This window comes from Corapipo altera, unplaced genomic scaffold (genome assembly GCF_003945725.1).
Source record: "Corapipo altera isolate COAL_440 unplaced genomic scaffold, ASM394572v1 22b, whole genome shotgun sequence".
NCBI lineage: Eukaryota > Metazoa > Chordata > Aves > Passeriformes > Pipridae > Corapipo > Corapipo altera.
In genome coordinates this window covers 24,789,422-24,803,281 of record NW_020884876.1, presented here as the reverse complement: position 1 = coordinate 24,803,281, position 13,860 = coordinate 24,789,422, and the positions used below count along the sequence as shown (strand labels likewise).

Sequence of the window (13,860 nt, the reverse complement as noted above, 5' to 3'; positions counted from 1 at the left end):
TGTTCTGCTGCCTATGTGTAAGAAAAACTGTGTCTAGGAAAAAAGCATTAATTTATTTACTTTGTAGTCTTGTCCATTCCTTTAAATCTTTCCTGTCCAAGTAAATAAGCATTCTTTCATTAATGAATGGTATGTAATGAAAAAAAACATATTTAAAAGAGCAAAACAGATGTAAGTACATTGGAATTGGAGTTTGAAGGTTTGCCTTTGCTGTGAAACATTAGAAGCAGTAAAAGTGAAAAGGAACTAACAGATTTTGCTACACTCTGAAAAAGCAGCAAATACATTTTTTTTCCATCCTGTTTTTATTTTGAATGAAGAATAGCTAGAAAAAGAGTGATTTAGATGTAGCATTGAGAGCAGCTCTTGAAAGATCAGGAATAAAATATATTTTTCTGAGAGACTCAGTTGCTTCTTGAGGAACATAGCAATTCACATTCCAAGGCACTGATTTATCATCAATAGCTAAGACTTGGGCTACACAATCATTTCATTTTCGGTCTTCTCTGCAGCTCCTTATTGCCTTTCTGAGTCATCTTTGGTAGTGCTGCTTCTACAAGGTCAGTAATTAATCTTCTGATTTCACTTGCAGCGATATCAACAGTACAACTTCATTAGTTTCAGAACTTTTACTCCTAGGTGTTATGCATATGGAAATGAGAACTAAATCATTTAAGAACTCATGCACTGTAATAACGTCTTCGTTAACCCACTCATGGATATTATTTGTTCATGAATACGACTTAAACACAGTTCACAGATAATCTCTGGGACTCATAACATGTTCCTCTTTCTGCTCTGTGCTCTTTTGGGAGAAGTAAAATACCAAACCAAAATTACAAAAGGTGTTTCTCCTGACATGTAAATTCACTTCCCAGTTCTGGGCACATACATGACACTTGTGCACTAAGCACCAGAAAGAAGGGAACACCGATATGTCTTTGCTTCTCCACAGTGCTTATTTGGAGTAAATTGTTTATCTTTTGCAAGCAGATTGGGATGCAAATATGACTCTACTGGCATTTTTACAGAGATAGGACTGATTTCTGAGATACTTTGACAAGCTCAGGGATTTTCTGTTCTCTTTTAGCCCATAGAAAGGACATATTCTTAATAGCTGAAGGAGATGCACATTAGGGAGGAGAAAGAATGGGAGAACTTGAAAGTCTTTCAGTCAGGTAAGTTCCTTGTCAATTCCAATTCTCAAAATAGTTTTATTCTTCTGACTTATGCTTTCCATCTGTTTTTCTCAGTTGTTGGAATAAAGAAACTGCTTTTCATTTCAGTTTGCATAATCCCTTGTTGCAGACAGAACTCACTTGTTATTTAAGCTGTAAAGTTTAAAAAAGATACTATGTTCTAGTATGAAGTAGCTTTGAATCAGATTATTGTCTTACAAATGCTAAAATGTGGGGTCCTCCCCAAATCAAAGTAATTCTGACATTTTTTATGAATAGCCTTAGCCACTACAGTTTTTAAATTATGTTTTCCCAAAGTTTGGGAAAACTTTGGTTTGGCAGTGACTTTGAGATTCTCTCAACATGTCAAGAAATATCTATCCCATTACAGAAAAAGGGTAATTTTTTTCTTAGAGTTTTATTTTCGTTGAGAATACATGATTTTTACAAGCATCTGATAGGGGGTGAGGAGGAAAACTTTCAACAAGTCCTATGTTACTTTATCTGAAAAGAGATGTCTCAATTCCTCACAAGAGATTGATTGTTGGATATTAGGCAATATGTTGATGCCTGCTGCTCAGACTAAGAGCTTTTTTCTGTAAGTCAGAGAACAAGTAAAGGTAGATGGCCTTGTATCATTGGCTTGGTCTTCAGAACTAAGTAGCATAAACTTATAATGTTCTTTAGAAAGCAACTCTGAGTGGCTGTTGTGGGATTGGCATTAATGGACATGGTTTTTCACCTGAGATCTAGTTCTGAAAAAAAAAAAGCTGATCTAGTGCTTTTATATTTAAAATTCACACCATCACTTATTCCTGACCTGGAATGAGTGATGGAGCACACTTCACTTCTATGCTCCAACCAAATATGAGATTTGGTGTGGAGGAAACAAAACAATCATATCTTCTTTTGTTTACCAATAGGGATAGTTGATTCTGAAGTCCACTTTCTGACACAGTTCTGAAAATGCCGTGGGACCTTTAATCCTCATTGAAGGCTCTCCCAGAATCTGGCCAATGTTTTAAGACTCCATCTGAGGGAATGGCACTAGTGAATGCTTTCTTTCAGAAACTAGATCTTATGTATTTGACAGTGCAATAAACAATTAAGGCTATGATGAATTATGCCAGTGAATTATGCAAAAGTTCCATACCATCCTACACGTGGTTTACTTTATATGGGCTCCTAATAATGGGAACTGTCCTCCTGAACCTAAAATGAGTGCCTTTGGTTATCTTCCAAATAGGATCACAGGCTCTTATTTCTGTATAGTCTATATGGAAAGAATACAGTATTTTTGGATTGTTTTATTTTCAGCTTATTCACCTAGGGGAATTAAATCAAGGATTTATATAATTAGAAATCATTTGAATGTTTACTATATCTCTCTATAATTTTGGCACAAGGACGTAATGGGAAGGAATGAAGATTATTTAATACAATGATTGAAAAACCTCTTTCCTCTCTTTTCTGTTGATAGTAATAAAACTATGAATTATTCCTAGAATGTACTTGTTTAAAATGCATGGCAAAATTCTGTTGAAAAAAGCACAGTTAAGCTATTTTTTATTGCATTTGTAATTATGCATTTGCAATGGTAGTAGCATCTTCCTTTTCAAAGGTTGAAGAAAAAGTATTTTTTACCACCTAAGAAAAAAAAAAGCAAAAAAAAATTAATATTGTCGCCCAGTCTATTTTCATTTTAATTGAGTTCAAAGAAAACTGTTGACGTCAGTGATGTTGAGGTTTATATTTTGCATTTGATATGCCTGGTTTATTTTTGTTATTCCACAACTGACTGTAAAAGGTTATGAATTGATTAGGAGAAGTAGACTTGTAACTCACAGAACATTTTGGAAACATTTAGTCAATAAAAGGTGTATGTGCTGGTCAATTTTGGCTAAAAAGTATCAGGAGTGTCATTGTCCTGGCAGCATCTGCTGTTTCTGCTTTTGTGCAGACACTTTAGTATTGGTTCAAGTATTAAAGTATCCACATGACTTGGGCGTAATGGTCAACACACTGGTTGTTACTGCAGTGGTTTGATACTCCTGTGGAATAAGATAGAAGCTGCCCCATGCCAGGGTGGCTGAAACTGTTTCCTAGCAAACCCGCTCTAAAACCTGGAGAAATCAGGAACTGTTTCTATTCACCCCAGAAAATGAGTAATGAAATAAAGGTGCTTTGAATAGGTTATTTACAGTGTTGCAGTACAGAAACTTCTAAAGTATTAAGCACTTGAGTTAAAGGAATGAACTTGTTAGGTGAGGGTATTAATAGATATAATACAGACAATCCTCTGTGTGTTGGTCATAATTTTCATCTGCTTCTAAGAAAAGCAGATGAATTGGAATATTGCAATTTCTCTGTGGTTCAGCTCCTGTCACCATTCGTGATGTCTCTGGGTTGTTTCCCTTGGTTTCCTCTTTGTATTTATGCAGTAGCAGGAGGTAAATGAGGTCTCTCACACTATATCTTAAGGCAGTAGTCACATGGACTTCTGCTTTAACTCAGGAAAAAAAACTGCGCTGAAGTTATGTTTTGTTTTCACCTGTAATGAATGTAAAAATGTGTAAGTGCAATACTGGAACTGCAGTTCTGTTCTGCTGAATATACAGGTCTTGGCTCTGCAGTCCTCCAAAATGACAGATCTGCATCAGCTTTCCTGGGGTTTTCACCACACAGATGCTGGGCACTATTCTAGAAAGCTCAACAGACTCAAAACTCATGCTGAAATTAATTTTTTCTTGACTTCCCTACAGGGACTCAATGAGGAAGGGGCTCACGTGCTCTCTCTTATCTGTGTATGCGAGTATACCTTCATGATGCAGTCATCATCACTTTGTATAAGAAGAAAGGAATTAAATCAGACTGCTCAAATTACCATGGTATTACCCTGCTCTCCATTGCTGGCAAAATCCTGGCAAGAATACTCTTGAACAGACTAATACCTGCTATAGCAGAAGAAATTCTACCTGAAAGTCAGTGTGGTTTCAGAGCCAACAGGAGTACCACAGACATGGTATTTGTTCTCAGGCAACTGCAAGAGAAATGTAGGGAACAGAACAAAGGTCTTTATGTAACCTTTGTTGACCTCACCAAGGCTTTTGATACTGTGAGCTTAAAAGGTCTGTGGCAGATTTTGGAACGTTTAGGTTGTCCCCCCAAGTTCCTTAAAATGATCATCTCACTCCACGAGGATCAGCACGGACAAGTCAGATATGGTAACACACTTTCCGAGCCCTTTCTAATAAAGAATGGCATGAAACAAGGCTGCGTTCTCGCTCCTACCCTATTCACAGTCTTTTTCAGCATGATGCTCCAAAGGGCCACGGCAGACCTCGATGATCAGGACGATATCTACATTCGATACCATACTGATGGAAGCCTATTCAACCTAAGGCGACTGAAGGCCCACACCAAGACCGTAAACCATCTTGTCCGGGAACTGCTTTATGCTGACGATGCCGCCCTTGTCACCCACACAGAAGCAACTGTGCAGCGTTTAACATCCTGCTTTGCAGACGCTGCTGAGCTCTTTGGGCTGGAAGTCAGCTTAAAGAAGACAGAGGTTCTCTATCAACCTGCATCTCAGGAAGTCTTCCTTCATCCCCATATCACCATTGGCAAATCAGAGCTCAGATCAGTCCAGCAGTTTAATTACCTAGGCAGCCTCATCTCCTCAGATGGTAAGATTGATGGGGAGATAGACAACAGGTTAGCAAAGGCATATATTGCTTTTGGAAAGCTTCATAAAAGAGTTTGGCGAAATAAACACCTGAAGAAAAGTACAAAGATCAGTGTTTACAGAGCCATAGTGCTGTCCACTCTCTTATACGGATCCAAATAATGAGTCATCCACCGCCACCACCTACGTCTCCTAGAACGCTTCCATCGACGCTGCCTCCGTTCAATCCTAAATATCCACTGGTCAGATTATGTGACTAATACATCTGTTCTTGAACAAGCAGCAGTCACAAGTATTGAGGCCATGTTGCTGAGAACACAGCTGCATTGGGCAGGGCATGTCTCCAGGATGAAGGACCACCTCCCTAAGATCTTGCTTTATGGTGAACTTGCCACTGGCTGCCGCAAGAGAGGAGCCCCGAAGAAAAGATACAAGGACTCTCTGAAACAACATCTCAGCCTTGGCCACATTGATCAACATAACTGGTCTACTTTGGCCTCCAATCGGGAGGTCTGGAGACACACCATCTATAACGCTGCTGATGCTTTTGAGAAAGCACGCAGGATCACTCTTGAGGAGAAAAGGCAACGCAGAAAGAATCGTTCCTTGCAGAATATACCACCTAAGGAGTCTTTCTGCTGTGCCTTTTGCAACAGGACATGCCTATCTCATATTGGCCTTTTTAGCCACCAACGCCCTTGCAACAAATGTGGGTAGAGCCCTTTCCAAATCTTCGTTCACGAAGCCTAGCTATGATGATGAGTATATTTATTTATTTATTTATTTATTTATGCACCCATACACATGCAGGACTATTAATTTGGTCATAATTTAGGATACATAATGGGATAACTTTGCCAACAGATGGATGAGACAACAAAAGAAGTTTCCAAAGTTTATATGTATGCTGGTGAAAAAATTTGCATACAACTTAAAGAACACACTTTGTCCTGAATGTGGGATTTTAAGGTTATCTGTATGGAGGATCAGGTCCTAAACTTGTTCTACACAGAGAAAGTGAAGTCTGTCTTAAAAAAACCCAACTCCATAGTTTCAAACATAGAGATCATAATCTTCATGCCGAACATGCAAATTTTGAAAAAGAAACGTTTGGTTTCATTTGTCTTTCTGGTAGGTATCTTGGTTTTATTATTTTAACATGTATAGTTCAATTCAGCAATGCATTTGAAAACACACTGAGTTAATTAATATTGGAGTGAAACATTGTTATTTCCATTCTTAAAAATATGAGGCATTACTAAGCAGAAATTTTTGCCCTGTGACTGTGCCTAGACTTAATATTTCACATCAATTTTCTGCCGCAAGTGGTCAGAAATATAGAATTACCAAGGAGAAACATCACAGAAATTCTAAGTGCACAATTCTGAGCCTAATCACTGACCATGTAGAACCAATTTCTTAAATCTACCCCTGACCTGGAGTTGCTGCCACCTATTCAATAAAAAAATTTTAACCAGAAAACTTGCATCAGTCTGTCAGTAAATATTTAAACTGCCAAGGTTTATACACAGTATAAAGCCATGTTTAGAATTTACTGTGTTTTACTCCCATGGTTGCTGCTTGAAGCACGGATGATAAATGTGTTCACAATTCATAGCTGAGTTTTAGGAAAACTTGGGGCAGTGAATGGAAGACACCACTGTTGCTGAGTATGCTGTAGTAATGGAAGGGGTTTAACAGAACTTTTTACAACTTAAAACAAACTTTTCTTGTTTTTTTTCTTATGTTTCCTTGTCCATCTGGAAAAAAGCCTCTGTGTGTGTATGTATTTAGGAAGGGGGTCATACATTGTAATTAATGTGTTGTTTGTGCAAGGATTTAATTATTGGTAAATAAAAATGTCCAAATCAGACAGACTTTCCTGTCAATGCTTTATATTCTTCCTGAGATTTTTAATAACTGTGGGAATGTATTACTGATCAAAAGGGAAAAGATATCTTCTTCTGCTAGTATTTTCAGCAGACAGATATTCATATGATATTCTGACCCTCATTACCCTTTTGAAGCTTTAGTTAAGCTTATGAGAAAATAAGGTATAAAAAACCCCAACCTATTCTGCAGACTTTTAGCAATTACTTGCAAGTAGTGACTTTGACTGTTGTGTTAATACCAATCTGGTGAGTCTGGCAGGGTATGGGACAACTGCTCAAAATGTTAGTGGAACACTAACATTTGTAGTCTGGTCCAATAACCTATTTCATGACCAGTGCTCACACATGCAGAGCCACAGAGAAGAACAGCAGACAGGATAACCATCAGTGCCTCATAGAAAGCATGCTAAAAAGTATGCCATGTCCCCTTGTGTAACTGCATCTACAGTGTTACAAAACCAGCTTTAGACTTGTGTAACAGTTTGTGAAGTCAGGCTCTAGCTTTACTAGGGTTGGTTTGCATTTGCCATATTAGCAAAGCTATTTCATACTTCCCATAAATTGTCAGAGTTAAGGATATCATAGAGAGATGTGCCCTGAAGCAGAATCAGAGGAAACCTATCTTTAGTTATTTATTTTTGTAAGTAATTATACCTGTTACATTTCACTGCTGAGCACGATTTGGGAACCACTTTGCACTGGAAAGGTAGTGGAGAGAAAAATTTTTTTTGTTAGAAAGTATTAAATACTAATAATATTAATATTTAATTAGTATATTATTAGTATACTAATAATATTAATATTAAATCCCTCCAAACCAGGATGTATTCTTTAAATGTCAGCCTTGAGATCAGCCTCAATTAATGTGTTTACTGAGGAGTTTAATACAGCAAAATAAGAGCATACCAAATAAGTTTGGTGAAGAGACACTTCTGAGCAGCTTTGCTGCTACAGAAGTGAGGCAGAGGAAGAACTTGGATGTTGACGAACTGCAGAAGCAGAAATGTCACTTCACAGTGCTGGTCATATACTTTGTATGGTACTAGTAGTGATTATGTCTCTAAGGGGGTCGTGGCACTGACAGATATCACAGAGCAGATAGAAACTGCTGGATTGGTACTGTGGTAGTTTTAAGGATCATTTTACACTGTTCTTCCATAGGTAGGATCGTACTCGGAAAATTTCTGAGATTTGCTGAATTAAGGAGTAGTAAAATTTTCTGCTGTGAGTAGTGGAATGAACTGTTGTGAACAAATGAGGGGGAGATATATGTTATTGATTCATTATAGCACAACCATGTCATCAGTTTAATGAAGCGAAAAATGAGATTTTAGGATATTCCAGATGAGGCATTCTCTGTGGAGAACAGGGAAGTGTTATTACCCCTGCCCAGGACAATAGTGACAGTACATTGTTGGCATTCCTTGTCTGGTTTTGGTTACTTGTTGAATACAGATGTTGGTATATAAAAGAAGACCACAGACACTTGTTTCATTTATATAACGAATGTAAATAAAGGCTGAGAGAGGAAATAGATATAATAACATCTGTAGAGGTGGCACCATTGAGGGATACTAATAATTAATTAGGCTTACTGAAAATAATGGCATAAATAGAGCTATCTGTAAAGAAATTTAGCCTAGAAACTGGAACTCTAGGATTGGTGAGATTTTTTAGAACACTTCTCATTAAATATAGCAATCCAGAAGGCAAAATGGTTTAAATATGGAAGTTTAAGATGATATCAGAGGAATTCTGCTAGGGCTGCCTGTAGTGACAGAACCCGAGGCTGGTTCCTGTCCTGTTTTCATTTAACATTTTAATATTGAAAGAGATGAACACTCAAGGACTAAGCAGAGAAAGTACTGGACACAGTTCAACATCTTACAGCATCTGGCAAACAAGGGATGAGTTTGCTTTCAGTAGAGCTTTTAAAAGCGTCTGAGAATTCCTTCTTCCTGGGTTGTTTTTAATCTACTTTAAGGGGAAGATACGTGACGAATGTCAGATGCAACCACAGATAAAACTGATATTTAAAACTTACCACATCTCATTGATATGAAAATCTTCAAAAGGATTCAATTTCTAGAATAGTTTCCTGAAGTCTAAGATACTATGCAAGTATAACCTCAGAGGAGACTGACTAATAAGTATAAAATCATAAAGTCAGACTAATCACTTCAGAAACGTTTAGTTCAATTCTTTATACTTCATGTAGAGGAAAGACATTTTATGAGCATAAAAAGCTGCCACTTTGCAGGTATTTTTGTCACACCTTCAGCTGCCTGAGGAATTATCAATGGCCATTTCCATGTAAAGACTGGAATCATTAAAAAGTGTCTCTGTTTCTTTTGATTGTTGATTTACAACAAAGCAGTGGAGTGTACAGAACTGGTGCTTGCTGAAGTAAGCTGCCCTTCAATCTGATATTGCTTAGACTTTTCACTTTTTGAATGTGCTGAACAATGCTTGCTACATTTATGAGTGGCTGCACTGAAGTACACCTGTGGTTGTCAATCACAATAAAGCTTTGGCCTACAAGGCGTTCACAATGCATCGTCATTTTGGATAAATGATAATTAAACTGTATCTGCGTGAAATTTCAGATAGTCAAGCAATACAGCCACCCACACAATACAATATAAGCAATAGGGCTATGTCTGTTAGGACATAACCTGTTCTTAACAGAGTGTTTACTTCTCCAGCCTAATCTTCTCTGTTGTTTCGCTTCTAGTATTTATTCTATTCTGCATGTTATTTTCATTGTCAATTGCTGCAAAGTCAAAGAGTAGACCCATTTACAGATGATTAGTGATGGACCAAAAAATTATCCAGGCATCTATTTTTGGCAGGAGTTTATAATATTCATAGCAAATTCAGTTTCTTCCCCTCCTTACCCCATGATAGAATGAGTAGGTTGTTTCACTTATCAGTCCCAGAAATGTAAAATCAGCCAAAGGGAAGAGGTACCTTCCCTGGGGAAGTGCAGGTGCCTCTTTGTGTGTGTTTGCACTGCTCTGGAGTGGGAACCTTCTCAGTAAGTAAGCAAAGTGCTTCTGCACCACCATGGCAGTCATTTCTCTCCATGGTGCATGAGCACAAATGAATCTACAAGGTGGAAACACTCATGGCCCATGAGTAAATAAATGGTGAGAAAGGCACAATGGCAATATAATTCTCTTCCACAATCTGCTGTTGAGTGGCCAGTTTGGATGAGATGTAACCAGATGCCTTCCCCCTACATATTTTGTGTTCTAGGATTTGGTTCTCTTTGCATACCTAACATGGAGAAGTGAATTTTTTGACATATGGGCAGGCTTGGTAGATCATTACCTGAATAAAGGCAAAAAATCTGTGTGTTTGTTACTGTCTGACTTTCAAAACCCATTCACAGGTGATGATTCAGTATAGACGAGGGCATGAGCTCTGAAGATTTGCCTATCCCTTATAGTCTGTAGTAGAAATCTGTGTAGAGTAGTTGATTGCAGCTGGTGTTTTTAATGGTATTAAGGATAATCAAGTTGTATTGACTTTCTGCTATACTAAACTTTGACTCCCTTATGCCATTTTGAAAATGGAATATAACATATCAGTTATGGGAGACTGGAATGCTGATCCTCATGCTGGGAAAAACTAGGATAAGATGGATTGCTTAAATAACCAGAAAGATATTAAACTTTCCATGTCTTTATGCAGTCCCCTGAGGTAGCAATTATTTTCCAACCTTGAAGAAGTCTGAACAAATGTCTAGGATAAAATTGCAGTTTCAAGAGGTGTGGGAAGTCACATGCAAAACAAACACTTGGACTCAGAGTGTCAAAACATTTTGTTTCATAAGGCTCGATGCAAACTTTTACATAAAGTTTTATGAATGGGGCAATATCAAAATAGCCTGTTTGTCTAGACTTAGTGGTTCCTTGTTAACAATAAGGATCTTTGATTTCAGAAGTACTTATTGCTTATCATGTGATGTGAGTTCATAGTGCTATATTCTCACCACCTACTTATGATGAGTAAGCTTTATAATTTGAGTATGGTCTCATTTTTCCAAATCTGTGTCAGTCCGTAAATAATTCAGTATTCCAGGAGTTTTGATACTGCACTGTAATGTTTTGGGCTTTGTCTCTCTTCATTTTTTTTCTTTTCCCTGTTTTAATTTTTTCTTTTTTTTCTTTTTCTTTTTTTTCATCCTGACCTTGTCAACTAACTTTTAGTGCCAGCAAAAGTATCATTATTTCTAACAAGTGCTTTTCTTAATTGGTTCAATGTAGTACTAAAATACATATTAATATGTTTTCATGTCATTTATTCATATGTGGTAAAAAAATAAAAAAGGAAACAGTAGGAAAAACAGATGATTTCTGAAAAAGGCAAAGTACTAGTTCTGTTATTGGAGAAGAATCAGTTATGTCTTTATTTTGATTCCAGTCTGTTAGTTCCTCTCCATGAATGACCAATTATGATTAATCTTTCCAAATACCGCTTACTTCATAAATCCTGCTGGAGAGCACAGCAGTGTAGCTAAAGTACCATCATGGAGCTCTACCAATAAAGTCACTGATGCAGTTATTATATACCTGCACATATTTTAAATCCCTTGTTGCATGTGTTGAAGGTATGCATTCCTGTACTCTCACATTTAAAATCCTTTAATTAAGGATGCTACACCTTGTCTCCTGCATATATTTAGAATTCTAAAGAGATGCTGTTTTTAAAGTATTCCAGGGATTTAATTGGACCCTTTATATCATATATTAAGTGCTAGATTTCCCTTCAGAGACCTCAAGTTTTTATGTCATGATTATTTTACTTTGTCATTATGGTAACAGGTGCTGAATTCTGGGATGTCCTGTTTCTCCAAGTTAGCTTTTAATAATTTTCTTTTCACGCTTGCTTTTGCAAACTGTGTCTTATTACAGAAAGTGATTCCTTGGTTTGTCTTTACAATTAGAACCTGGTCACCACCCACTGAGTATTTGCTTCCTTTTTTTTTCAATGTCTGAAAGGGCAGCATTGGTGATAGCATGGTTAATTGACCAGTGAAATATTTTTCTGCTTATGTTCTGTTATGAAGGTAATTTCATAACTTTGAAAATATACACTTTTGGGTAAGTGACAACATGCATGGCAAAGATTGTAATGATAGTATTGAACTTTTTGGGTAATGTCAAAGAGTGAAATGCTGATATTTTGATATTCTTTCAGCATTTGTGGAAATTAGTCCAATAATTTTGCCTTGGGCCAAATATGCAAAGCATACTGCTTAGTTTTTCATGATTATTTTTCATGATTTGCATTCCAATAATCTTTGAGCTGTTACAAGTCAATAGTAGTGATAACACTGGTCAAACTGCATTCTAGTTCCTCAAGAGACGTTAGCATTTTTCCCTCTTAAAAAAGTTATGTTAAAACAAAAACAAATAACACTTTTGGTTCCACAGGAGGCATTGTACATCATGCCATAAAGCTGTCTAGGCACTATTCTGACAACTGAAACTTCTGACAACTTTACACTTTCATGAGTCTGAAGATGTATGACTGAGAAAATGATCCTAACCTTTCTTTTCATGTATTGTCTGCCATAACAACTTTTACTGTGTTGTATGTTGGGAGGAAAAAACTACTTTCATATTCCTGGCAGTGTCCTAAAAGACATGGAAACATCAGTGTTCTCCACAATTTGCAGAAGATCTCCTGTTGTCTCAGGACTCAATATGCCCCACTCTGCTATTGCTACAGCACAGGAGCATATACCACAGTTCAGACATACTCACAGCATCAGGAAGCAAACTGAAACAACTGAGCAACTGAAAATGTGCTCATCATTGTGAGTTAGAAGCCCATGTTTGGGTGTCCTTTTTTCAAATCCGAAAGGTTAAATACACTTCAGTATAAAAAAAAAAAAAGTCAGAAATAAAAAGCAGAAGGCTACCTTATTAAATAAGAAAAGTTAGGTTTGAGAAAAAGAATATTATAAGAAAGAAACCTTAATGGCACTGCAACATGAAGAAAACTGGAGATAGTCAAATAATCAGTTCATAAGCAATACACAGTCTAGTTAGATTAGGCAATACTTACAGTGAAAGGGGTTAAAGAAAATAACTGGGAAAATTAGCTTGTATTTCCCACAAAAAGTTACTGATTAAAAATTTAAATTATTCATTATAAACAGGTTGATCAATCTCAAATATGCATGGGCCTTAATCTATTGATTAACATCAAGATTCACTGTTGTTTCAGCAGGATAAGAATCTGACCTAAGAGGACCTAATGGTTTGCTAGCCCATTGTTCAAAACTCAGTATTTTAATTCTGTGAAAGGCTAAACATTTTGTCCTAGTTTCCACATAGCAGACACAGTATATGCTGCTACATGGAGATTAAGAAGTTAAAACCCAAATGCTACCTTTATTTAGTGACAAACAGCAAAGTTACGAAAAGAACAGCTAATGAAGATAGAAGACAACTTGTCAAATTTAATCAGATTTTGTATTGAAGCAGATCCCTCATTACTGCTGTTTCAAGAATTTGATATTTCTGAAGGAATATACTGTGATTCTCAGCAACACAATTGCAGATGATTTTATCAGGATTTACTTAGTGGGATTTATCAGAACAGTACCTTTCTTTTAGCTTTGAGCTGCTCGTGATATTTGTTGGATGTGTCACCTGGTATTTCTCCTCCCCAGAGAGTAATTCCCACCATGGAATAAGTGACGCCCATGACAAGCAGTGGAAAGCAGTAGACCAGCACAATCACAAAGATATGATACCTGCAATGAAAAAGTATTAAGGTGATAAGCGCTTTCGAAGGAGCTGTACCAATGGAATGGGCTGCTAGAAGTCAAGAGTGCTACTTTTAGCACAAAGCATCTTTTATATTGACTGGCTAGTCCTTGGTGTTTTCACTGTCATTTTGAAAGTCTTGAACTGCACTACAAGTTTATTTACATTTAATGCAAGTGCTTTATGGGGTGTCTAATGCTGAACCTGCACTAGCATACATTAAGAATGATAACTCTATAGTTATCAGGACTAGTGACTGCTGAGTAAGGTATAGTTGTCCATAACTAGCTGAGTTGATTTAATTGCTGCACAGCCAA

The 13,860-nt window shown here is 37.0% G+C and overlaps 1 protein-coding gene across 1 annotated transcript in view; it reads right to left on the bottom strand.

Annotated features, from left to right (window-relative positions):
* The window catches only part of TACR3 (tachykinin receptor 3), a 36,029-nt gene that overhangs the window by 8,075 nt on the left and 14,094 nt on the right, over nt 1–13,860 (bottom strand). The window contains exon 3 of the mRNA XM_027635901.1: nt 13,380–13,530. Coding sequence (XP_027491702.1) covers nt 13,380–13,530 — 151 coding nt within the window. The remainder of the gene's footprint in view (nt 1–13,379; nt 13,531–13,860) is intronic.